Source organism: Aegilops tauschii, chromosome 5, assembly GCF_002575655.3.
Source record: "Aegilops tauschii subsp. strangulata cultivar AL8/78 chromosome 5, Aet v6.0, whole genome shotgun sequence".
NCBI classification, from domain to species: Eukaryota; Viridiplantae; Streptophyta; class Magnoliopsida; order Poales; family Poaceae; genus Aegilops; species Aegilops tauschii.
Genome location: NC_053039.3, coordinates 12,233,869 through 12,261,210, shown reverse-complemented (window position 1 = coordinate 12,261,210; position 27,342 = coordinate 12,233,869). Strand labels below are relative to the sequence as shown.

At 48.5% G+C, this 27,342-nt stretch overlaps 1 protein-coding gene, 2 long non-coding RNA genes and 1 pseudogene across 4 annotated transcripts; 3 read left to right on the top strand and 1 right to left on the bottom strand.

Annotated features, from left to right (window-relative positions):
• The first annotated feature begins 1,636 nt into the window (after window positions 1-1,636).
• LOC109780569 (uncharacterized) lies at window positions 1,637-5,062 on the top strand. Of its 2 annotated transcripts, XM_045228249.2 has the most exons (3): window positions 1,637-2,018; window positions 2,836-4,810; window positions 4,908-5,062. In XM_045228249.2, exon 2 carries the CDS (start codon window positions 2,859-2,861, stop codon window positions 4,794-4,796), a length of 1,938 nt encoding a protein of 645 aa, XP_045084184.1. In that variant the 5' UTR covers window positions 1,637-2,018; window positions 2,836-2,858; the 3' UTR covers window positions 4,797-4,810; window positions 4,908-5,062. The 2 variants fall into 2 exon arrangements, with proteins under 2 accessions (XP_045084184.1, XP_020194738.1); XM_020339149.4 differs by having other exon boundaries at window positions 2,836-5,062.
• A 308-nt stretch (window positions 5,063-5,370) lies between these two features.
• LOC141023255 (uncharacterized) lies at window positions 5,371-11,461 on the bottom strand. The gene is made up of 4 exons (XR_012183896.1): window positions 11,221-11,461; window positions 7,029-7,118; window positions 6,206-6,597; window positions 5,371-6,112 (listed from the first exon to the last, which is right to left on the bottom strand). It is a non-coding gene; the product is annotated as an uncharacterized lncRNA (long non-coding RNA).
• LOC109780568 (G-type lectin S-receptor-like serine/threonine-protein kinase SD2-5) lies at window positions 7,127-10,150 on the top strand (annotated as a pseudogene).
• A 10,939-nt stretch (window positions 11,462-22,400) lies between the features above and the next one.
• LOC141023254 (uncharacterized) lies at window positions 22,401-26,151 on the top strand. The gene is made up of 3 exons (XR_012183895.1): window positions 22,401-23,432; window positions 24,217-24,305; window positions 25,535-26,151. It is a non-coding gene; the product is annotated as an uncharacterized lncRNA (long non-coding RNA).
• Window positions 26,152-27,342: the final 1,191 nt, after the last annotated feature.

Genomic DNA, 27,342 nt, shown 5'->3' with positions numbered 1-27,342 from the left:
AATTTCGGCCCTAAGCGGCAAAATTTGGGCTTCTAAGAGCGCGACTGGGCCGATTTTTTCGAGCCGATGATAAAAAAAGGGCCTGGGGGCCTGTTGGAGATGCTCTAAGACACTAGCATTGTTGAGCTCCAGTGGAGGTTCGATTCCTCACTCTCTTCGTTTTTTTTAGGGATTTTCTTTGTAGGAAGCACCCGTGCTGCAGCGAGTAATCGAACTCGCGCCGTTGAATTGCCACGCGCGCAGGGTAACCACCAGAGCTACCCGATACTACTAACCAACAGTACCGCGAAAATCTTAAGAAACAGTCCATCCGCGCTGTTCCAAAAAATAGCTCACGGACAATAAAAAGAAGTTCATGAATTTGTTTATAAAATAAAAGGTTCACGTATTAAAAAAAGTTCACTCATTTGAGAAAAAGTTCACGGATATGAAAGTTCATGAAATTTTAAAAAGTTAAGGAAATACAAAATAGTACAAGAAAATTGAAAAAAAGTTCATTGAATTTGGAGAAATAAGTTCACCGGTTTAGAAAAAAGTTCATCGGTTTTCAAAAAAAGTTCAGAAACTTAAAAAAGTTCATCAAATTTGAAAAAAAACCATAAATTTGAAAAAAGTTTCATCGATTTTTAGAAAAAGATCATCGAATTTGAAAAAATTGCATCAAATTTGAAAAAAAGTTCACTGGATTTGAAAAAACGTTCAGAAAACTTCATCCAAATTAAAAAAAATTAATTGAATTTTAAAAAGTTCATCATACTTGGAAAAATTCATTGCATTTAAAAAAGGTCATTGAATTTGAAAAGAAAATCTTCTGTATAAAAAAAGTTTGCGAATTTGAAAAAAGGTTCATCAAATTGACAAAATGTTCAGCAACTTTTAAGAAAAACTCGCTACTTTGAAAAAGGAAAGAAAAAATGGAAAAAGAAAAAAAAAGTGAAAGAACAAAGGATGTGCGAGTTGGTATTGTGTTTCAGGGAACCGCCCATGGCGCGGGTTCGGTCCCATCTCTGTTCGTGTTTTGCAGCAGTTTTTTTCTGAAAGAAAAAAAAACAAAAATGGGCTGGGCCCATCATGGACGAGGGGTGTGCGCCGTTTAGGATGTGCCCTCTTTGTCCTCCCGAGTTTCTGAGTATGCCACTCACTGGATCCACTTGACTTGGGCCACTTAACATTATAAAACCAATCCATCAGGAGACAACTTATATATGCACATTGATCATTGGTGCTTAGTTAATGCACATCACCACATAGAATTCTTGCCTTCCACCATCCAAATAGTGCTTAATTGCTAGTCAAATTGTCCGATACAAAGCAAAATAACATGCTGTTTGTGTAGCATTGAATCCAATCAAATCTGGAAGTAAACTTTGGACAACAATCAATGAACAGAGACAATTGATCCACAGAAACATGGCGAACACAATGTCCAGGAAATAGTGATGCATACCTTTAGGGTAAATGACCCCCCTCTTAAAGAATGACTATCGACCATCTCGGATATCCTACAAAAAATGTGATCTAAGGAGGACTGTGGCGTATCAATTCACTGGTTGATCTTCTTGGACGAAGGCTTCGAGGGCAAGTACCTCTGGGTCTAGTGCTTCCATCTTACTCCTCAGCTACTGCAAGAAATATGTCAGCTGGAAACAAGTTGGTTATTACCTATGTTAAATAAGCCAAGGTTAAATGGTAATTAAAACTGCATGGCCCAAAATAAAGTGAGCAGGCATTAGTAAGCAGACGTTTAGCTCTTTCCCCTTTGGCGCACCTTTAGTTCTTTATCCTTTGCTCCTATTGCAAGTAACGTACAAAGGGACATTACTCCAGATCTTGTGCTTTGTTTACTCCTCTGCTGGCTGCTGCTTCTATGAAGAAAGAAACAGAGACCTATGGCCACTTCTCGGCTTATATAAGTTTATTTATGCTGACGGGGTTCTTCCACACGCCATAATAGGAGAGGAATAAATATTGCAGCATCTGTCTTGAAGTAGCAGAAGCATCCACGCATCTGTTCTAAGGTATGCTCATTCATCTTGGCTTAGTTATTCTCATTTCTGTTGTCGCACTCTTAAGTCCTACTGCCGTGCAGGATTCAGGATTTAGGAATGACCAAGCCTGAGTATGCGTATTTCCGTTAAAATTATTCAGTAAACAAGTATGTATCACATTTCAGATGGCCAAGCATTACATGATGCAATCAATTTTTATAAGGCACAAAACTAAGAGCTTTGCACATCTAGCAGATAGAAGTATCGAGCCAACCGGCTATTCGTATGTAATATTAGAACAGCATGTGTGGCTTTAAATTTCAGAACTTCAGCTGCCTCAGATGGGCAATTATAGAGTCATCAGTGCATTTCTATGTGATATTAGATAAATATGTAGAATTTTGTGCAAATAGATTCATAACAACTATGAAGTTACTGACAATATTTATTACTCCCACCGTTCCATATTAATTGTCGCCGATTTAGTACAACTTCGTACTAAATCAACAACAACTAACATGGATCGGATGGAATAACAATTATTTGTTCATTAAACTCATGTACTTTGACAAAAAATCAGTAGTCTTTCTGTGTTTTATTCATGTAAATATGATACACGGTAAAGTAAGGTTTAGAATGTTGACATATACCACAACTTATGATAGTTTAAGTTTTAGTGCGTTATGCTTGCATCTTTGGGATATAGGTTAGTTCTGCATGCTAATTGATTTTTTTTATTTCTTTATTAAGAACTACAACAACCATGCATATGGCTCTTCATTACTTGCGAATACGATTTTCATATTTCGTGAAAGCCACACTAATGTACTTACTATTTTCACCCCAGGGGTTCGGTGACTAAAAATCCAAATGATGAAGAGCTTGTTGGAAGTATTTAATGAGTGGGAGATCCAACAACTTGTGCTTCTTAGCTTTATGCTACAGATGTTCTTGTTTGGTACTGGCGGCAACCTTCGGCAGCGTAGCAGCAACGCGCTCCTTAGAGGCACCATCTGGATAGCTTACCTCGGGGCAGACATGGTAGCAGTTTATGCCTTGGGTTTTCTCTCAAAGAATGAAGAGCACACCACCCAAGAGTCTGGCACACTAACAGAAAACCATCCGCTGGCCTTCTTCTGGGCTCCTTTCCTCCTCATTCATCTTGGTGGACAGGACACCATAACTGCTTTTGCGATCGAGGACAACAACTTGTGGTTAAGGCATTTGCTGAATTTGATAATCCAAGTGGTCCTAGCCCTGTATGTCTTTTGGAAGTCACCTGGTTGGCGCAATGTGCAGCTTCTTGTTCCAGGCGTATTTCTGTTTGTTGCTGGAATCATCAAGTATGCGGAGAGGACATTGGCTCTCAAGTACGGGATCATCAGTGGCTTCAAAGGCGAAGGAGGAAAGAAGCCTAACCTAAATCAGGATGCTAGCTACTCTAGCATTGTTCGTTTTGCCCTGGATTCATCACCGAGCATCCGACATCTATTCGCTGGACATAAGCCATACCAGATACAAGGCTTCGAAGCAATCTTTCTCGCAGGACACGTACTGAATGAAGCACAGTTGGCCAAGCTGGTTAATGTTGAACTTGGTATCATGTATCATGATCTCTACACCAAGGCTGCGGTGCTGCGGACAAGGAGCGTCACTGTGCTCCGCTGCATCTCTCAAGTATCGGCTACAGTTGCTCTTGTGCTCTTCTGTACCAGCGATAAGCGACGGCACAACAGAGTCGACATTTTAATCACCTACATATTATTTACCGGAGTCCTGTTGCTGGAAGTTTGTTCTGTGCTAATGATGGTGATGGTGTCACCTTGGACTTGGGCCTGGTTGAAGGACCAACAGAAATGCCGTTGGCTCGCCAACATATCGTGGACTCTTGTATCCAGCAACATTATTGGATGGCCAGAGGAGAGGCCATTGTGGTCGAACAGCATGGGGCAATACAGCTTCCTGAGCTACATGGGATGCGAGGAGAAGCCGAGTAGCCTGCCAGGATGTGTGATGAGACTGATCAGGAAGGTGGCACGAGCATTTGGAGCTGGTGGCGAGGACAAGGTGCTTTGGATCAGCAAGCTGTTAGATACCAAGTGTGAGGCCATCGATAAGGAGATCACAGAATGTATTGCCAAGTGGATCACATCATATGGCGGCATGGATAGATCGAGCAGTGCAAGCCAGCAACACTGGCCTCATCTCGGCCAGTTCCTGAAGAATCGCATGATGGAGGGCGTCGCCGATTTCAGTGGTTTCGTAGTCTGGTTGCATATCTTCACGGAGGTATACATGAGCCACGTTGGCACCATGGATAAGGACATGGTTGCTCTGGCTGGTGTCTGCCGAAAACTATCCAACTACATGTTCTACCTGGTAGTTGCACACCCAGCTTCCATGGTGCAGGCCACCGCCGGCAATCCGGAACTAGCACTAGAAGCAATGCGGAAGGTTGTTAAGGAAAGATCAAACTACAGCGACAAGGCTGCCGTTCTGCGAAGTTTTAAGGAGGCCTTCCTCAGCGGCGAGGCGATTCAGGACATGTTGACGTCGACGTGCAGAGAAGCGCTAGAGGAAATAAGAGATATGTGGGTGAGGCTCATTGTGTACACCGCCGGGAAGTCCCGGCCAGAGATGCACGCAGCGCAGCTGGCCAGAGGAGGAGAGCTCCTCACCTTTGTCTGGCTGCAGATGGCGCACAAGATGCTCGGTGATGCAGGGGAGCACATTATCGAGCTTATAAATACACGCACTGCTCCCAGCCTTGAGATACTGTACGCCTTCGATTTCCCTCGACATGATTGACGACAAATTAAGCGGTGTGGAAACTGGAAATTAGGCTTATATATTTGTCATTTTAGGCTAATTTCTTTGTTTCTGGTTACCTTGCTTATGTTGGTTGCTCATGGCTCACAGCTTGGAGATGACCTGTTGTTACGCTGGAGGAACTTCATACCAGATGCATCTGCAGATCCTTCCATTGCTTTGTCATCCCTCTCTGGATCTTTTAATCCACCCATATCCATGTAATAATCTAGCATGTGTTGTAATAATTGGACACAAATATCTTCTCTGCTGTTGTCATTATTCATCATATCGTTTGTTCTCTTGACGAATCAGTGTTTAACAAAAAAAAAGAGACACATAAGATCGATGTACACTATACTGTCTGTGAGGCCTTTGCAATTGGAGATTTCACTGATGCTTGCCGGTTGCCATCCAGGAAACATGAGCAATTTCTAAGTTAAGTTTGCTAAGCATCGAATGCTTGAATCCTCCTAAGGCACACAGTCTCTGCTCAGATATCGAGCAGCTGCTGCCACCCATAGAGAAAAAACATGAGGTTTTAAATCTTTCTGGTTTCGAACGATGGACGGTCTTGACTGGCAATAGATATGCTTTTCAGAAGGCATTTCTTCTTAATAGACTGTGCACTCCTTTTTATGAGAGTAGCCATGGGCACCGCCACCATCGGGGGCCAATCAGAGTGGGCCCCGGTGCACAGGCACCCAGGCCAAGAATTTTTATTAGTACTGATTAGGACCTAAACTTAGCAAATGCACCATGTTAGGCTAAGAAAAATGCACCAGCACAAACAAAAAAATTGCATGCAAGCCTGCATGGGTTATGTGCATGTTTATATTATGCACTTGGCCAAAACAATTCTAGCTCAACCCTGGCCACTGTCAGGCCATTTCCGGTGAATTCTCCCTGCTCCCCGCAATCGTCCCATTGCCCGGCACCAGTGCTCTTTTCTGCGACAAGGAGGTAGTGCCAGAAAAGCTTTATCATTCCCCGACCCTGTGCTTTTTTTAGGAGACCCATGTACTTTTCTTGAGATGTGTTCATGAACGGATGCTTTTGCTTTTTGTTTGGCTGCTCTCCTCCAGAGATAGTTTGTTTCCCTGCGACAACGGCACTTCGTGATGCAGGCTACACCTGGAGAGGACAAGAGTGAGCAAATGACTGTTCACAGAAAAAGACTCGAGACGAATGAGAAAATGCAAGGGAATGAACAACACTTTCCTTGAGGCTCTGTAAGGCGGGTATCTCCCCAGAAGCTATCTTTCTGTGTTTCGTTCTTCTTCTTCATCATCTGAATTATGTGCTGGTTCAGTGGTCTGTGGCTTAATCCAGTCAGGTGTGATGCCCAGTTCCAAAAAGGAAAAGGAAAAGAAAATAAACCTGCTACAAATTTTGCACAAAAAGTTTACCAAATCCTCCACGGGCATGCAGCCTCTGCACCAGTCTGCTCACACATGCAGAAGTTGCTGTCAGCAAAAACATACTCCCTCCGATCCATATTAATTGACGCTGGTCTAGTACAAAGTTGTACACTTTGTACTAAACTAGCGTCAATTAATCTGGATCGGAGTGAGTAAAGTTTTTTCTTCTAGCTGAGCTGCTAAAAATGGACAGACCGTATAATAGACCTGTAGTGCTTTTAAGAGGACGTGGGTTGTTAGGCCTTAGCAAATTACTCTTCCCGTCATGTGCAACCTTAAATTGCACAGAAACCGGGGATCACCTCTCCGGATCCTGCCCTTTTGCCACACTTTGTTGGGACGCTTTTCTGCCTTGATTTTGCACAAGGTTTGAACAAGACCTGTTCAAAGGACAAAAAAAGGTTTGAACATGACCTGTCCAAAAAAAGGTCAGTGCAAAGCTATTGTCATACCCCACCATGTCTATTCAGATCTAGAGCTATTACACATCAGGAGTTACACTTAATAAATATCTAACAGGGTCAATGTCAACAATGTGACATTGATTCAGTGGAGAAGTCACTAGGTGTCAAAGTGTGTGTCTCTAGCATCATCGTAAGAGGATTGAGAGCACAATAGTCCGAACAAATACATCTCAATATCAACAAGACAGGTGCATATCGACCGAAGGTAAAAGACCAGCTTTTGAAAAATAATTGACACCATGGGGAAATCCAGCCTTATAGCAATCTAAAGCATGCTGGTGCCGTAAGACCGTGGAAACTTCAAAAATCATAGATCGCAGGTCATGTAGGCATGATTCTGATCTTACCCTTTCCAGGACGTATGTAGTGCGGTTGTTTGGCGGAGATTGGGACTCTGAGAGTATGCACGTGTACACAAATCTGTTCTATTTAGATGACTGAAAGGGTAAAACAGAAAAATAGTAAGGGGTATTGCACATCAGGGGTTACGCTTAATAAATAGTAGTGGTATTTAACAGGGTCAATGTCAACGACGTGGCATCGATTAAGTGGAGAAGTCACGGGAGTCAAAGTGTGTGTCTCTGTCATCATCATGAGAATTGAGAGCATTATGGGCTTATGGCCCGAACAAATACATCTCAACATAAAAAAGACAGGTGCATATCCACCAAAGGTGCATATCTTACCCTTTCAAGGACGTACGTAGTGCAGTTGTTTGGCAGAGATTGGGACTCTGAGAGTATGCACGCATACACAAATATGTTCTATTAGATGACTGAAAGCATAAAACATAAAAAAGACAGCACAGCTCTGCCGGTCAACTTAAGAAGAGTACAAGAAGAGCAGTTGAGAGTTGTCTCTTGGCCATACCCAAAGCCCTCCTCCTTGCCTCGCTGATCAGCAGCTGCTGCTACTCAGACCAGCTCCCTGCTTTGTTTGTTATCACTTGCTTGCCCTTTGTCGCTGCACGAATATGGGCTCCTTCCTTCCATGCTCCAGGAGCTATTTCGCACCGCTGCTCTTGCTCCTAATCCTCGCTGCATGTTCATCATCTCAAGCCTCCAACACGACCGCCAAATTGTCCACTGTCTGGAGCACAGATTCGTATGTGCTCTTCCGTTCCGTCCCAGGAGGTTATAACCTATCCTTTGCTGCAACGATCTACTCCCACTACCACAAGTACTTCTTTGCAATATGTGTCTTTGCACCTGGCTCCTGGAACCGCGATAATGTTGTGGTTGTTTGGTCCGCCAACCGTGACCGCCCAGTCCAGCGCGGATCCACCCTCAACTTCACCGCCGACGGGGATTTGGTTCTTCGGGATTCTGATGGCAGTCTCGTCTGGTCAACCAACACCTCCGGCCAATCCATCATCGGAATGAAAATCACAGAGTCCGGCAATCTGGTTCTCTTCAACCACAAGAACTTGCCAGTCTGGCAGTCCTTCGATCACCCAACTGACACTATGCTTCCCCGGCAGCCATTAATGGAAGGGATGAAGCTGACGCCCAGCATCGACAACGTCAGCTTTGCTGCCAGCAATCAGTTCTATCTAGCCGTCCATCAATATGGTCTGCACGCGTCTGTAGGGTCAATACAGCACCAGATCTACTACGAATACAACCAAGCAGGACATTTCACCTACGATGAACACACATACATCGCGCTCGTCAATGGGAGCATGTCCGTCTTTGCCACCTCCTCCCTGCCTACAGACTCAATCAATAACGCTGGGATCGACCTGCCTCATGCGCGCTCACTCCAGTACATGAGGTTCGAGTCTGACGGACATCTCAGGCTGTATGAGTGGAATCAAAGGTACTCGCAGTGGTCATTCGTGCAGGACATCTTCGAACTAGATTACTGCATGTACCCAACTGTCTGTGGAGAGTATGGGATCTGCAGGAATGGGCAGTGCATCTGCCCGATTGGGGCCGGTGATACCTTATACTTCAAGCAGGCTGACATCTGGAATCCTGGCCTTGGCTGCATTCCAGTGCGCCCAATTTCTTCTTGTCACTCTGTTCCAGCTGAGCAAGATCACCAGCTCGTAGCTCTCTCTGATGTTTCCTACTTCAGCTTCAGTGACCCCGATGCTGTGATAATAAGTGATGAAGAGAGCTGCAAGCAAGCCTGCTCGAGAAATTGCTCTTGCAAGGCTGCATTTCACAGTTCCCTAAATGGTCCCAGCGAATCTTGTTTATTGGTCTCTGAGGTCCTCTCAATGCAGGGATACGAGACAGACTCAACAGCGTACCTGAAAGTGTACACCAACCATTCATTGCCTCCTCAAAATTCATCTGCTTCTGCGAAGAAAAGAAAAGGGGCTGTAACTTACAAAATAGCTGGTGCTAGTGCTGCCGCAGTCGTATTTTCTAGTATTGTCATTGTTGTCGTTAGATGGATACGTAATCAAAGGAAAGATGATGATGAAGAAGAGTTTTGTGAAGTGCCAGGAATGCCAACAAGGTTCACTTTTGACTTGCTGAGAGGAGCAACAGATGACTTCAGCAGAAAGCTAGGGGAAGGGGGATCTGGGTCAGTTTATGATGGACAGCTTGGCGATGAGAGGGTTGCAGTAAAGCTTTTGGACAGACATGCTCACAGACAGAAAGAATTCTCTGCAGAAGTTCAGACAATTGGCAGCATCCATCACATCAATCTGGTTAAAATGATTGGGTTCTGTGCGGATAAAAGAAACAGGCTCTTGGTTTTTGAGTACATGTCTGGAGGATCACTGGACAAGTGGATCTATTCCAATAAATCGGGTAACAATGCCCCTCTTGGTTGGTGCATAAGGCGTAGGATCATCACTGATATTGCCAGGGGCTTACACTACCTTCACGAAGGGTGCAGGCAGCGAATTGCTCATCTAGATATTAAACCACAGAATATCCTCTTAGATGATAAGTTCAATGCCAAAGTTGCAGACTTTGGGTTATCCAAACTGATAGATAGGGATGAGAGTCGTGTGGTGACACGAATGAGAGGAACACCTGGATACATGGCACCAGAATGGCTGACATCAAAAATCACTGAGAAGGTGGATGTCTACAGTTTTGGTATTGTGGTCATTGAAATCTTAAGTGGAAGAAAGAACATCGACTACTCTCAGCCCGATGAGGGTGCTCAGCTCATTATGGTACTACGAGAGAAGGCAATGAATTCTCAACTGGAAGATATGATCGACCAGAACAGCCAAGATATGCGCTCATGCAACAAGGAGGAAGTGATTGAGATCATGAGGCTTGCAATGTGGTGCTTGCAGAGTGACAGCAACAGAAGGCCTTCCATGTCAGTGGTGGTGAAGGTGTGAAGGTCATGGAAGGAGAAAGAAATGTGGAATCAGACTTGAACTACAATTTCTTCGATCTAAGCCCTGCGATCGTTGTGCCAGTTTGTCAACCCAATCTCTCCACCCTGCCAAATGCATCATTGCTCTCTGCCCCCAGGTGAAATTAGACAGAGAAACCTGTCATACCATAATTTGTTGGTGTCATCTTCTGTTTGTGTTATGAGAACTAATTATTTTGAATGACCATATATATACATATATGTTTCAAGTATAGCAACATTGTACCAAAAAAATTGTAACAGAGATCAATGTACTGAATTCTTTATCATGTCAGTGATATATTGGGCAGAGAAACCTTCAAAGATTTTTATCAGTAAGCAAAGGTATATTGAGCCGTAATTTGTTTGCAAATGCGCAAACTATCAATGGGTATGGAAAAAGCATGAGAATGCTTTCAGAGAACTTGTATGAGTAAGTGTAATTGTAGAACTCCAGTAAACGTGGCCTTCTGTCACTCCCTACATCCTAGGCTGGCTCATCTACTTGACTAGCATAGTTCCTCCGATGTGGCATAGTTCGCTACTTGCATCCTCAATCCTAGTGCGTGGCACTGTGGCAGCAGAAGCAAATCTTGGTCTGTGTTTGCGAGGCTGAGATGATGACTTTCTGACCGGTTTACAACTTGATGCATACTAAAAGATTTAAATGACTAAACGAACGAATGAGTGACTGTATGCATGTTCGAAGAGGTGAATGGTGAAATTTTGAAGCTGTGACTTATAATTCGTGAACAAGGTAGCCATCTCTCTGTTCTAAACCATGGGGAACCACACAAGTCTAGCGAATTTATTCACTATTCTGTCGCTGTAATGAAGAATTTCCATAATTCGAATCAGCTATCATGGCCTTTATTCTGACACTGAAGAGGAACAATAACATGTTTGCCCCTGACCCCGTATCACCGGGAGCCATGGCTAATTTATACTAGCATCTTTGGGTGTGTTGTGCGTGCAGATAACTTCTATTCATACATGTTCCGGGTTGATTTTGGGCCAAATTAACATCACCGGGAGCATTGGCATCTGAGAGAGGTCGGTCGCCGGCCAAATTCCCCACCGTGGTTGCCTGCCCGCGTGTACCCCTACCACACGGCCTGACCAAACCCTACTTCTCGCACCAACTACGGCACCAGCGAACAAAAACTGAATGGATGCAGAGCAGAGGAACTCACGGGGGTGGATTACCTGAGGCGGCCGCTGTGGGGTCTCGGCCTGGCGACGCGTCCACGGTAGGAGAAGCTGTGGAGGAAAACTACGCCCTCGGCAGCAGCCGCCGCCGCCGCTCCGTTCCATGGTTTCCGCTCGCTCGCCGGAGACCTCCGCCGGCGCATCCCCCTCCGCAGGCAAGCAGTAGTTGGGCTGGGCCATCTATGCGTTCGGCCTTTTCTGTGTTCGCCAGCAGACCAGTTGTTGACCCGGTCCAGCACTGGAGTTTGCCTCAATTCGGCTCCAATTCGGCTCACTGGAGATATCCAATTCGGCTCCCAGGTGCACTTGCTCTTGAGCACGGAAAATGATTTTTTAAATGTGAAAAAAATCGCAAGAAAAAATTGATTTTTTTAGGGGTAACAATGTGGTCACAGTCACATTCAAATGCTACCTGCAAATTTTTAGGTAACAAGGTTAAGCATTTTGGCGTGCACAAAAAAAAAACAAATTGAACAACAAATGTCACCCGCAAATGTTACACCCATTTTTTTCACCGACGAAACACTGCTACTCCGTTTCGCCTAAAAATTACTCCCTCCGTCCCATAATGTAAGACGCTTTTTCACACTAGTGTACTGTCAAAAAACGCCTTACAATATGGGACGGAGGGAGTATCAAGCTAGCTTGTGACACTAACAAAAACATCTATAAAAAAAATTATCAAGCCCTTGTTTGCCTAAAAAAAATGCCACCCTTTGTTAAAGCTTATTAATTTTTATAAAAAAGAATGAAAAAAGATGTACCCCTCCGATCCATTTTAATTGTTGTTGATTTCATACAATTTTAGTACAAACTTGTACTAAATCAGCGACAATTAATATGAAATTTGTACTAAATCAATGACAATTAATATGGATCGGAGGGAGTATACTAAATGTTTCTAAAGCTTCATGGTCAACTATGTTTACCAGGTTATCTATAAAAAACATGAAATATGAATTTTTAGCGCACATACTATTCACTACCAAAGTTCAATATTTTGGTTTTTTAGGCCTAGTAAAATACATTTCATCATGAAAAATTTACACGAATGGATTATACATCCCTATATGTGTGTGACGCCGTTACAGTGCCAGCCCATAGTTTGCGACGCCGGGTTCTCTCCGGCGACGGCAACCTTGAAGGCTCCTGCCACCACCGCCCTCCGACCGTAAGCTCCTCCTCCCCTGAAACAACCACTCCACTCGAAAGGTGAAAAGATAGTTCGAACTCATAAGGGCACATAAATATGAACTGGCTCGTAATTCTGCCATGATAACTGTTGTTGGGGAGAAGAGACAAGGAGACATAATAAAATTTACTCTTGATGAAGATTTAGACTCTCACTACGCTAGTTTACCCAACACTTGTAGGCTTCGGTCAGTGGTGCTTAAAACAATCATCAACGAGTATCAGGTTTGTCAGTGGAGGTACAAACTGTTGTACTACATTCCAAGTACAACAGTTGGCACAAGCCGACAACGTCGTTGTCCTAGATCCGACAGCCTCTGACATTCTCGTCATCGACCGCGAGCTCCCCAAAAGTGGGAGGAGGCGACCAAGGTGTGAAGGGAGAAGAGAAGAACCGCACAAGCTATGGATCCAGCAACCTTCGACCTCTCCACCATGGACTGTGAGCCCCTCAGGTTGTCGTCCTTTACCCCTTTGCTAATTAACCAGTCTCCACTCACGGGCCTAAAGTCGCCCGTCCGTGAAGATGTCAGCAAATGAGTAATCCGGCGTAGTGTCTTGGGGCATTTATGAAGGCGTCTGTCAGCTGACTATCTATCCGCACGACCATGAAATGAAGCTTACAGCCAAACTGGTGCACCTGGTGGCTAGTAAAAAAATTGACATATGTACATGTAAGCTGGTTAGTAAAAACGTTGGTGAGAAAGTAGCAACCAACTTACGACAGAAGCGGGAATTGCTGTAAACGGACAGCCAATGAGCTCAAAGACAGCAATCAGCTAATGTCAGGAAATTGTGCTAGGGTGGGCGCACGAAGGATCAAATTGCTTGATAGACAAACCAGCTTGAGGTAGGTTTTACAAGCGGCGGGGCGTTTCGTCGAATACCTCCAGGGCAGAAGGGCTATCATTAATCAACAGAGTGAATCGATGGGCATCAAATCCAATGAATATGCGTCAGGCATGAATGAATAGAACCATGGAAAAGAAATAAAAACTAAATTGATCACACACACACACACACACAGCAGAAAGAGAGAAATGATTATGTGACAGAATGACTTGGCAAATTCACCAAATTGCAGGAAAAATCAGTAATTATAGAGGTTGCCAAAAGAGGAAGAAGCATGAGGACTGTAAAAGACAGCTCTTTCCTGGAGAAACAACCCTGCGCCGCTAGCCCAACCATCACCACATTCAGTTGCTCAATGTTGAATATATGGTTTGTGCATGTATATTGTATAGCCTGGCCCACCTCCTAGTCATTGTATAGTTGAGGTTGTGGCCCACCTTGTACTCCATATATACGTGCGCGAAAAGACTCTTTCGCGGCCGAGCCTGGCGACGAGCGATCCGCTTCGTGCAACCATAGTCAGCTTCCGACACGGATATCTCTTTTCAAAATCAACCACAGTCGTTGTTTCCATGTATTCAAATGATGGCCCCACTATTCCTTTGATAATGCAACTAACCCAGCCATGCATGCACGTGTAATCTACAACCGCACCTGAAATTCCGGCTGGGCTCACCCATCTTTCCATCCCTCAATTAATCATGCCCCCCCTGATTTTAACGGGGTGGCCGGGTGGGCCCTCCTTTTCTTGATTAGCAATAATGTGTCCTGGATGCAGTTACTTAATCGGGAACAACTCGCCCGGTCGGAAATCGAGCGCTCCCACGCTCGCGCGCGCGTTAGTCACTCCCATACGTGCGCTATGCACCGATCGATACATCGTGAAGCATTGCCAAAACATTCGTTTCCAACAAGGTATCATGCCTGCAATCCTAACCCTAACCCTTGCCGCCGCCGCCCGCGCTTCCGCCTGCACACCGCAGCGCCGCCCCAAGCCGCGCCGCCACCCCCCTTGCCGCACCGTCTCACCACGCGCCGCCGCACCCCCCTCTCGGACATGGCCTCCCACGGTTCCACCGGTACCACCCGCAGTCGCCGCACCAACCCGTTCGAAGGCCCCGATCCCGTCGTCATCCGCGATCTCAACATCCTCGCTCGGGTTCCCGTCGTCCTCGATCACCTCACCTCCACCTACTATGCCTGGAAGACGTACTTCTCCCTTGTGTTCCGTGAGTACAATCTCCCGGATCACATCGATGGCTCCGTGGACTCCCGCTTCATGGAGGACGATGAGGAGTGGACGTCCATCGACGCCACTCTGATTCGTTGGTTCTACACCACCATCTCGAAGGACCTCTTCCACACAGTGGTCTCCGTCGACGATGACGCTCACGCCATTTGGACTAAGCTCAACGGCCTCTTCACCGACAACGCGCTCCAACGCAAGGTTTTCTTGCACGACTGAAAGAACATGCGGTGCCCCCATGTTTGGTTTTGGTAATTGATGACAATCTCTATGGACTAATGGTTGCCTTGAGTTATATTTGAAGGATTTGTCCATAGGCATTTCTTGAAGTTCATGTGTTGGTTTCAAGGAGTTTATGTGGTGACCAAGGTGTTATTAAGGAATTATCCAAAGATTGGTCATGTGAGAGTTGAGCTTATTGCAAGCATGTCTTGGAGAAGAAGATTGTGTGATCATTCATGCATATCTTCAAGACATCATCCAAATGAAGAGAGTTGAAAAGATTCATGGTTGATCAAGACTAAGTCAAGAGTGAATCAACTTGATCAACTCACAAAGCGTAGAAGATGTACCGAGAGGGATCAAGCGATCCCATGGTGTGGTAAGCATTGTCAAATACGCTTTGTGTACTAACCCATGATCTTCGTGAGAGTTCTTTGTGGGGTTAGGTTGCGGTGTGCAAGTTCAAGTGAAGCATCATGAAGAGATCAAATGCTTGAAGCTTGTCGTCCATTGTCGTGACAATGGACTTGTGAAGATGTGCGGAAGAGTGGCTCACCCATAGTGGAGTATGGGGGAGCAATCAACTAGTCTTCATCGAGCCAACGCAACCAAGAAAGGTGGTCCAACTTGAGGGAGTCAAGATCGTCATCATCTAGCTCAAGTGGACCATGTGCAAGGCAAAGGTTTGCCCTTGATAGGTTTTCTATTTTACCGGTCTCATGATGGTAGTTGGGAGACCGGATTATAGGATCGATTGACGTACTATCAAGGGGGGCTCTCGATGAGTAGCTTGATCGTATCATTCGTAGAGAGCTCAAACCATTGCATCCTTGCATCATCTTTATTGGTTCCTGTTTGGTTCTTCTCTTTGTGAGTTTTGGAGCTTATGGTCATCTTGATGACAAGCTCGAGTTCATCGAAAACGGAGTTCACTCGCATCTTCTATGATGTTTTCGATGTTGGAGGTTATGCCGGTTCTTCTCGGTTGGAGGTTTCACTCCTCTATTTGTTGGCATACCTCCCCTGCCTCTTCTATTTGTTAGCTCGCTGTTTTGATGCTACTCGTCTTCCTCTATCCAACAAGCTTGAGTTTGCTCAATTCGGAGCTCATATGCAGAAGTTATGGCAGTTTTGGTTTCCTAGCGGTAGTACCGCGGGCCGGAGCGGTAGTGCCGCTTGAGTGCTACAAGCGGTAGTACCGCTCTAGAGCGGTAGTACCGCTCCGGAGCGGTAGTACCGCTGGTAGCCCCCAGCCATAGTACCGCTGCGGTCTCGTGCTAGTACCGCCTCGATTCGAGGGGTCTGTTTTCGTGTCGGGTTTTACGGTACTAGCCGCGGCAGTGGGGGCCGTAGTACCGCTCGTTTGCGGTAGTACCGCCCTGCCACCGCGGTAGTACCGCTCTAGGCCCAGCGGCAGTACCGCGAGGGGGAGCGGTAGTACCGCTTGTAGGGGCAACCGGTAGTACCGCTGGCCAAGCGGTAGTACCGCTCTCTGCGGGGCTGAAGTGGGGGTAACGGTTGGATTGTTCCCCCCACTATATAAGGAGGTCTTCTTCCCCAATGAATCTTATCTCTTGAGCTCGTGTTCTTCCCCCATTGTTGACCTTCTTCGAGCTTGCTAACTCTCAATCCCTCCATGGATTCTTGCTAGTTTTTGAGGGAAAAGAGAGAGGAGATCTAGATCCACATTTCCACCAATCACTTTCTCCTCTTTGTGAGGGGAACCCCTTGGATCTAGATCTTGGAGTTCTTGGTGTTCTCCTTCTTGTTCTTCCTCTCTTTTTCCTCCCTAGCATTAGTTGCTTCGGTGGGATTTGAGAGAGAAGGACTTGGGCACTCCGTGTGCCCTTGCCATTGCATTTGGTGCATCGGTTTGAGTTCTCCACGGTGATACGTGAAAGTTACAAGTTGAGAAGCTTATTACTCTTGGGTGCTTGGTGCCCTTGAGCTTGTTCCTCTTGGGTGCTTGGGCGCCCTAGACGGTTGGTGGTGTTCGGAGCTCAATCATTGTGGTGTAAAGCTCCGGGCAAGCATCGGGGTCTCCAATTAGGTTGTGGAGATCGCCCTGAGCAATTTGACGGGTACCGGTGACCGCCCCCAAGGGTTGCCAAAGTGTACGGGTTCGGTGACCGCCCCCAAGGGTTGCCATTTGTACGGGTTCGGTGACCGCCCTCAAGGGTCCCTTAGTGGAATCACGGCATCTTGCATTGTGCGAGGGCGTGAGGAGATTACGGTGGCCCTAGTGGCTTCTTGGGGAGCATTGTGCCTCCACACGGCTCCAAACGGAGATTAGCATCCACAAGGGTGTGAACTTCGGGATACATCGTCGTCTCCGCGTGCCACGGTTATCTCTTACCCGAGCCCTTTACTTATGCACTTTACTTTGTGATAGCCATATTGTTTCTTGTCATATATCTTGCTATCACCTAGTTGTTTATCTTGCTTAGCATATGTTGTTGGTGCACATAGGTGAGCCTAGTTGTTGTAGGTTTTGTGCTTGACAAATTAACCGCTAGGTTTATTCCGCATTTGTTCAAGCCTAGACCGTAATTATTTTAAAGCGCCTATTCACCCCCCTCTAGGCGACATCCACGATCTTTCAACGGCGAGTTTTTTGGGTGCCAGCAGCTCGATTCGTCTATTGACGATTATTGCATGCGCCTCAAGAAGCTTGTTGACAAGCTCCGTGACCTCGGCGAGAAGGTCTCCGATGAGCTTCTTCTCAGCACCCTCATCGCCGGCCTGAACGAAGACTTCGGGAACGCCGCCTCCAACATCCCTTTCATCACCCACACGGCCCACACCGCTGGTACCCGCGGCGGTGCACCGCCCACCGCCCCGGTTCCCCGCCGCGGCCCGCCCCGGGCCCCTTCCAGGCACCGCCGCCGCCCGGGTTCCCCTACCCAGCACCGCCGCAGGCCCACCCCCCGTCGCCCCCCGCCGAGCAGCAGCAGCGCCGGGGCGGGCGTCGCGGCTGAGGTGGCCGCAAGCAGCAGCACCAGCAGCCGGCTGCCCACGGCGGGGCACCGCGCCAGCCGCCGTAGCAGCTCCCACCGGCACCCTGGCAGGCCGGCCAGAACCCCTGGACGGGTGTCGTTCACGCGTACTCCATGCCTATACCGCGCGCCCCCGTCCCCGGCTTCTTTGGCGCCCGCCCGGCATCTCATCAGGCTCTGTACGCGGCTCCTCATTCGTATCCGCCGGTGCCGCTCTACGGCCCCTCTGCGGCCTATGGGCTGCCTTCGGCCGATGGGTTCGCGGCGCCGCCGCCACAGCCGCTGCCGTCGGCCCCGGCCCTCCCGCCGGCGCCTTGGGACCCCGCGCTGCTAGCGGCCCTTCACACCACCCCCACGCCACAGCAGTACACTGGCGGTGCGACTGGTATATGGACACCGGAGCCACGGCTCACATGGCCGCCAACCCCGGTAACCTTCTTACCACTCACCCCGTTCACACCGCTGGTCGCATTACCGTGGGCGACGGCTCCTCCATGCCTATTACTCATGTCGGCCATGCTGCTTTTCCTTCTAACTCCATGCCATTATATCTTTCTAACGTACTTGTCTCACCTGACATCATTAAAAATCTTATTTCCGTTCGTTCTCTTACACGTGAAAATCCTGTCACCGTTGAATTTGACATGTTTGGCTTTTCTGTTAAGGATGCCCGTACCCGGATGGTGCTCCACCGATGTGACAGCCCCGACGAGCTCTACCCGGTCCACTCATCCACCTCCTCCGTCGCTGCACCCATGGCGCTTTCCGCCGGAGTGGACCTTTGGCATGCTCGTCTTGGTCATCCCAACACCGCCACCCTTCGTCATATTCTTTGGAGTTTTTCATTCACGTGTAATAAGATCGACGATCACACTTGTCATGCTTGTCGTCTCGGCAAACATGTTCGTCTTCCCTTTAGCACTTCCTTGCATGTTGCATCATACCCATTTGAGTTAATTCATAGTGATGTTTGGACCTCTCCTGTTGCAAGTAACACGGGCAATCTTTATTATCTTGTTATACTTGATGATTTTTCGCACTATGTGTGGACCTTCCCGTTGCGGCGAAAGTCGGATTCTGTTGCCACTCTCACCGCATTCTACTCCTATGTCTCCATGCAGTTTGGTCGACCCATTCATGCGTTGCAAACAGACAACGGGAAGGAGTTCGATAATCTTGCGATCCACAACCTTCTCGCCACACACGGCACGATTTTTCATTCACTTGCCCGTACACTTCGGAACAAAATGGCCGCGCTGAGCGCGTGCTTCGCACTCTTAATGACTGCGTCCGCACCCTCCTCTTTCACGCCAATGTGCCACCACGTTTTTGGCCCGACGCGCTTGCCACCGCATCACTACTCCTCAACATCCGTCCCTGTCACACTCGCGGGAATTTTGCACCTCATCACCTTTTGTTCGGCACGCCACCTTCCTACGCCGAGCTCCGCATGTTCGGTTGCCTGTGCTACGCTAGCATCGCTTCCACTACTCCTCATAAGCTCGCACCACGGTCCGTGGCATGTATTTTTCTTGGCTATCCCCCCAACACCAAAGGCTACCGCTGCTATGATCCTATCTCACACCGGGTGATCACTTCCCGACACGTTTACTTTGATGAGATGGTTTTTCCGTTTCAGCAGGTACCTTCGGATGTTGCGGCTTTGCCCGCTCCCGGTGACGGCCGCTCGCGTGCTTCTCTTGGGCCGCCTCCCGGCTTTGAGGGTGCCCCCCGCGCCACGGGTCAGGTTCCTCCCCGGCTGGCTGCCTTAGGGGCTGCACCCCTCCCGGCGCCCGCGACGCCCACTGCGCCCTCGGCCAACCCGACGGCCGCGCCGCCATCGGCCTCCCCGGCTGCCGCACGGGCCTCCTCGGCGCCCCCGCGCCCTCGCCTGCCACCTCGTCCGAGGCGGCCTCGACTGCGACCACACCCGCGGCAGCTTCGCCCGCGGCCTCGCCCGCGGCATCGGAGGTGGCGGGCTCTTCTTCGTCTTCGCCCGTCGCCAACCCGGACTCGCTGCCCCGCCCGATGGCTCGCTCTCGGGCTGGCACCTTCTGCCCGAGTACGCGGTACACCAGCGATGAGTATCTTCTCGCTGCTTCCGTCCCCGAGCCGCCCCCTCTCCCATCGTCAGCTCGAGCCGCCCTTCGGGATCCTCATTGGCACGCTGTGATGCAGGAAGAGTTTGACGCGCTCCAACGGAACTGCACCTGGCAGCTTGTCCCTCGGCCGCCTCGTGCCAACATCATCACGGGCAAGTGGGTTTTTCGGCAAAAGACTCGTCCGGATGGCACTCTCGAGCGCTACAAAGCTCGCTGGGTGTTTCGAGGCTTTCGGCAACGTGCGGGCGTGGACTTCACCGACACTTTTGCCCCGGTTGTTAAACCGAGCACGATCTGCACCGTGCTTCAGCTAGCCGTCTCCCGAGCTTGGCCTGTGCATCAGTTGGATGTCTCCGACGCCTTCTTGCATGGCCACCTCGCTAAGCAGGTGTTCTGTGAGCAGCCCACTGGCTTCGTCGACGCCACATATCCAGACCATGTGTGCTTGCTCTCCCGTTCCCTTTACAGGTTGAAGCAGGCGCCTCGGGCCTGGTACCGGCGCATCGCTGCATTCCTGCAGACGCTCGGATTTACATTGACTCGCTCCAATGCGTCCCTCTTCGTGTACCATCACGGGGTTGACACGACCTACTTGTTACTCTACGTCAACGACATCATCCTGACGGCATCCACTGTCGCGCTCCTCCAGCGGCTCACTGCTCGTCTTTGCGACGAGTTTGCCCTGAAGGACTTGGGGCCCCTCCACTACTTCCTTGGCATTGAGGTGGTTCGACGGCCAGATGGGTTATTTCTGCACCAGCAGCGTTATGCCCATGAGCTTCTCGATCGAGCCGGCATGCTTAACTGCAAGCCCGCTCCCACGCCTGTCGACACCAAGGCCAAGGTTTCCGCTCTGGAGGGTTCTCCTGCATCCGAGACGGCCTTCTATCGCTCCATTGTGGGTGCTTTGCAGTACCTCACTCTGACGTGCCCCGACTTGCAGTATGCCGTTCAGCAGGTCTGCCTTCACATGCATGCTCCGCGTGACTCTCAATGGACCTTGGTGAAGCGTATCCTCCGTTACATACGTGGCACCCCATCCATGGGACTTACACTGACGGCCTCCGCCTCCACCGACCTCGTCGCCTACTCTGATGCGGACTGGGCTGGCTGCCCGGACACACGGCGCTCCACTTCGGGGTACTGTGTCTACCTTGGGCCGTCTCTGAACTCTTGGTCCTCCAAGCGATAGCCCACACCATCTCCCGCTCGAGTGCCGAGGCAGAGTATCGGGCAGTGGCTAACGCCGTTGCTGAATGCTCTTGGCTTCGTCAGTTGCTCCAGGAGTTGCTTTGTGATGTTCACAAGGCCACGCTCGTCTACTGCGACAACGTCTCCGCCGTGTACCTCTCCGACAACCCGGTCCACCATCGACGAACGAAGCATATTGAGCTCGACATACACTTTGTTCGTGAGCAGGTGGCCGTTGGGCGCATCCGGGTCCTCCACGTCCCGACGGCGCAACAGTTTGCCGATGTCATGACAAAAGGACTGCCTACTTCTGTTTTCGAGGAGTTCAGGTCCAGTCTTTGCGTCTTCGGCGACGCTTTGACTGCGGGGGGTGTTGAATATATGGTTTGTGCATGTATATTGTATAGCCCGGCCCACCTCCTAGTCATTGTATAGTTGAGGTTGTGGCCCACCTTGTACTCCATATATACGTGCGCTATGCACCGATCAATACATCGTGAAGCATTGCCAAAACATTCGTTTCCAACACTCAACATCAAATTCAGTTTGCTGCAGCAGCAAATTCAGTTAGACGAGCGTAAGAACACAGGTAGACCTTCCCTTTCATTTCACGGCAAACAATTAGAGAGTCTCTACACAGCAGAAGAGGAACATGGAAATCTCAAATATAGTACAAGCTGCTGGCAGGTCACCACATATCCATCTAGGCTGTCAGTAGGCTCAAGTTATCCCCAGACACATGTGTGTGTAGTACATACATACAAGAGGCTACGGGCACTTCGACCTACGATGACGGATTACTTACTTCTAACATCTCCAATAACAGGACGCTGTTGGCCTCTCTCAAGCTCCTCGCCCTCCTGAACTCGACCTTCGCGTCCGAGCACGACTGCCGGTCCGGGGCTTTCTTCCTCACCTGAGACCGACGCTTCAGACGCTTTTCATGTTTTTCGTTATCGTCATGTGTATTCATTTATTTGCTGCATTCATCATGTCATCATCCGCATTGCATCGGCACTCGTTGTCGTCATTGTTTTTTTTAAAATTGCATCCGCTCGTAGTTGCCGCGTCCCCCTTGCTTTTGTTGACCGTTCCGAGACCAACTTTGTTCCTCGTTTTCCCTCTTGCCTAAACCGGAGTATCTTTGCAGAGTGCATCGCCCCCTTGCCCGTGTCCGAAACTGCCTCGAACCCGAACCGGACTATCGTTACCGTTGGGTCCGGATCATCCCCAAACATTTATAAAATATCTTCGTTTATTTGTTGGACTTCCCCAACCTAATTATCTTGAGCGTCCGATCTAAATCGGAAGGTCATTCTAGCCCCTTCCTAAATTTCATTTGCTATATAAGAGGTCCAACCCTAAAACCTAGGCCTCCTGTCCCATCATTCCCTTTCGGCCGCCGCCACTCTTCCTTGTTTTCAGCGCCGAACTAACCGGCCTCCACCTTCCCCCTCGATCCATTCCACACCCGAGCCGCAACATCCTCTGCTTCCCGCGCTGCCGCCCTTCCGCCACCGTCAAGGATCACCAGCGAGCACCTCCTGGAGTCCCTGCCTCCTCATCGACCCAAGGAAACGAGCTTCTCCCGAGGCCAGCCATCGACTACCGCACCATCAGGCCGCTTCCCCGTGCCCAGATGCTCCACCGTCGCCTTGCTTCGTCATCTCCGTCCTCCCGCCGTTGAGTAGCCCCCGAGCTCGTGGATGCCCGGCGCCGAGGCCTCCTGCCTCCCTGATGCTCATCGCCCTGAGCCCCAGTGCTCCAAGGCTGGCCCTTCTGCAGCTCCTCGTCGCCTCCCTCTCCTTCTTCCCCTGGTTCTTCTCTCTCCCTAACCTCACGGTTTCTCTCTCTTTCTTCAGGAAGAACAAGAGGAGCCCAATTCGCGCCATTGATCCCTGCCCCGCCAGATCCGAGGTGGATCCATCCGTCCCTGCCGTTTCCCGCGACCCGGATCCGCCGCCGCCTGCCGTTTCTTGCCTCTGCCTCGTGCTATGCTCGCCCGAGCCTCACCTCCAGGACCCCCACCGTCGCCGGAGCAGACCAGCGCCTCGCCATCGCCGACGGCCGAACCATCAGGCCGTCCCCTGGCCCTTGCCTTTCTTTCCGTTTCTCCTCGCTATCTCTCCTCTCTAAACTCTCTCGCTCTTTGAGTTTGTTCATAGGAGCATGCCCCGCCATGGCCGCGCGCCAGTGCCGACCTCCCCTCGCCAGATCCAGCACTCCACCTCGCCTCGTCGTCCCCGTCGCCAAGTCCGGCCACAGTCGTCGCCCCCTGCTTCCTCTGCTTCGAGCAGGAGGACGAGTGCTCACCCGCGTGCGTTGACCGCGTCCCGCTGCATCGATCGCGACCCCAAGCCGGCCTCTTCACCCGCATCTGCCCCGCCAGCCCAGCCAGATCCAGCCAATGTGAGCATCGCCCGCAAGACCCCCTGTTCCTGTTGGGTCAGCCAGTTTCGGGCCAACTCATGTTTTTTTCCTGGACGGATTTAGCTAATTTTTCCAGAAGTTTACTGTTTTACAGAAAAACCCTCTTGTTCATGCATTTAATATCTCACTAACCGTGCATCGGATTAAAATGTTTTAAATATGTAAAGTGCTTAGAATTTCATCTAGTTTCATAATATGCAACTTTCATCCATGTTAAAAATGTTTAACTTGCTGTTTGCTTTAATTTGCATAAATGCCATGTTAAAATGATTTATTCCATAACTAAATAACCGTAGCTCCATTTTAAATAAACCTTATATGTAAATGGGGTAGAAAAATGCCTAGTTTAACATGGTGCACTTTATTTTGCTGTTTAACAACATTAAAATTGTGTTTAGGGCAGAACAGTAGCAAATTCGAAATATGCATATGAGGATTTTCCGGAATTGTTATTTGTTGTTCCGGCCTCATTTAAACTTCCTTAAATAGTTAGTTTACTTATGCTTCACCTCTTGCCATGTTTAACAACATTTAATATTGTTGGGTACATAAATGGGAGAGATCTAAATAAATGAATGTGGTGTTTCGTCGATATTTAACTCGTTGCATATTGAGCTCCACTTAATTTGTAGTATTGTTTGTTGCACTTTGCCATGCTTTTAAACCGGACATGCATCATACTTGTTTGTGCATCATGCCATGATTATGTGATGGTTGTTTACCGTGTTGTTTGCTTCTTTCCGGTTGTGCTTCTTCTCGATAGTTCCGGTTATGTTGCGCTTGTGAGGATCCGTTCGACTATGTTTGTTCGTCTTCTTCTTGGACTCATTCTTCTTCCTTGCGGGATCTCAGGCAAGATGACCATACCCTCGAAATCACTTCTATCTTTGCTTGCTAGTTGTTCACTCTATCGCTATGTCGCGCTACCTACCACTTGTTATCATGCCTCCCATGTTGCCATGTCAAGCCTCTAACCCTCCTTCCTAGCAAACCGTTGTTTGGCTAAGTTACCGCTTTTGCTCAGCCACTCTTATAGCGTTGTTAGTTGCAGGTGAAGTTGAAGTTTGTTCCATGTTGGAACATGGATATGTTGGGATATCACAATATCTCTTATATTTAATTAATGCATCTATATACTTGGTAAAGGGTGGAAGGCTCGGCCTTATGCCTGGTGTTTTGTTCCACTCTTGCCGCCCTAGTTTCCGTCATACCGGTGTTATGTTCCTTGATTTTGCATTCCTTACGCGGTTGGGTGTTATGGGAACCCCTTGACAGTTCGCTTTGAATAAAACTCCTCCAGCAAGGCCCAACCTTGGTTTTACATTTGCCTAACAACCTATTACCCTTCCCTTGGGTCAGCCAACCCGAGGGTCATCTTTATTTTAACCCCCCCGGGCCAGTGCTTCTCTAAGTGTTGGTCTGAACCGGGCAGCCTGCGGGGCCACCTCGGGGCAACTTGAGGGCTGGTTTTACTCGTAGCTTGACCTATCCGGTGTATCCTGAGAACGAGATACGTGTGACTCCTATCGGGATTGTTGACATCGGGCGGCTTTGCTGGTCTTGTTTTACCATTGTCGAAATGTCTTGTAACCGGGATTCCGAGACTGATCGGGTCTTCCCGGGAGAAGGAATATCCTTCGTTGACCGTGAGAGCTTGTGATGGGCTAAGTTGGGACACCCCTGCAGGGTATAAACTTTTGAGAGCCGTGCCCGCGGTTATGTGGCAGATGGGAATTTGTTAATGTCCGGTTGTAGAGAATTTGACACTTGAGTTAATTAAAATGCATCAACCGCGTGTGTAGCCGTGATGGTCTCTTTTCGGCGGTGTCCGGGAAGTGAACACGGTCTTGTGTTATGCTTGAACGTAACTAGTTTCAGGATCACTTCTTGATCACTTCTAGCTTCTCGGCCATTGCGTTGCTTCTCTTCTCGCTCTTATTTGCGTATGTTAGCCACCATATTTGCTTATCGTTTGCTGCAGCTCCACCTCACTACCTCATCCTACCCATATGCTTAAATAGTCTTGATCTCGCGGGTGTGAGATATCTGAGTCCTCGTGACTCACGGATACTTCCAAACAGTTGCAGGTGCCGATGATACCAGTACAGGTGACGCAACCGAGCTCAAGTGGGAGCTCGATGAAGACCTTGGTTGTTACTATGTTTCGTTTCCCGATGATCAGTAGTGGAGCCCAGTTGGGACGATCGGGGATCTAGAATTTGGGGTTATCTTCCTTTTATTCGGATTCGTCCGTAGTCGGACTATGTGTGTACTCTGAATGATGTATGTTTAATTAATGTTTTGTGTGAAGTGGCGATTGTAAGCCAACTCTTTATCCCATTCTTATTCATTACATGGGATTGTGTGAAGATGACCCTTCTTGCGACAAAACCACCATGCGGTTATGCCTCTAACTCGTGCCTCGACACGTGGGAGATATAGCCGCATCGTGGGTGTTACAAGTTGGTAATCAGAGCCATCCCCGACTTAGGAGCCCCCTGCTTGATTGAATCGCTGACGTTGTTGAGTCTAGAACAAAATGTTTTGAGTCTTAGGATTATATATATCGGAGAGGGATTGTTTTTACTCCTCTGTCCCTTCGTCGCTCTGGTGAGGTCTCCTGACGTAGATGTTTTGACTTTCCTCTCCTCAAATTTCACTAAAAAAAATTTAGGATCACGCGGGTATCTTGGGATCATTCTGATATTCTTGTGACGAGAACATTGTTCTTGGTGCCTCCTGACATTTAGGGGTTGTGGCAGTGTCCCGGGGAGTTGAGCTCCGAGGTGTTGTTGTCACAATTTTATCGTTGCAGTTCTGGAATACCTGAGTTTGCCGACATCGAAAATCTCTTTTATGTAATTGTTGGTGAGATAACCTCGACGCCACCCAATACTGGGACGGGAGTTCGGGAGTATTGCCATAACTCATATAACGGATGCTTTTCGAAGGTTGAGGTACACGATTTCCGGAGTTTTCTTGGTTATGTGTTGACAGATGGATACAGCTGGATGTAGGGATTGTTACTTTGGGTGAGATATATTGCTTCCCCTGTATCCCCAACACCAGATTGCATAACCAGAAAGTTTCGGGAGTTTATAGGTGGGAATTCAAGTAGCTCCTAGAATATCTTTTCGACAGATGTATGATTTGAGATTGGGGTCCAACGTCTAGTGGTTCGCTTTTCATGGTCGATTTACAGTGGTCGCGAGGCGTCTTAAAGAATCCTTGGCTATGCCGATTCGGGGACGTCTTGTTTGTCATTCGTGACGTCCGCTGTACGTCGTGCCCGTGGGGCCTCATCACGAACACTTTGGGAGAAATCTCTATCATATGTTTGTTTCCGGCTTATTCCGCAAGCCAAATCCTTTGTTTTGTTTTAAGTTGTGGTATTTGTCGTGGTTTTGTCACGGCTGATGTCCTAGAGAAAGGATTTAGTCGTGGAGCCATCGCTATGGGTTAACTTAAAGGGGTTAAAGCGGACAAGGGACGCAAGAGAGTTTATACTGGTTCGGCCCCTTGCGGTGAAGGTAAAAGCCTACGATCCAGTTGTTGTGGGATTGCTTGGGTTTCGATGACCAGGGAGCGAATACGCTTTGCCCGAGTCTCGAGTTGTGCTCTGTCCCCCTTGAACCGCCGTCGGGTCGTCCCCTTATATACACGGGTTGACGCCCGTCGGTTTACTGAATCCCGAGGCCGGCTCATAAACGTGTCTGGCTCGGTCTCTGCTCCTTCTATCTTACAACACATGTTTACATATTAATGTCGGTTTATGTCTACAGGCCTTAAACCGGCTTTGGGCCGTGGGCCTTCATAAAGCGTCACCGTCTGTCTTCATGGGCTTCAGATATAATGAACTACTTATGGGGTTAACCCGGCCTCTCCTGGC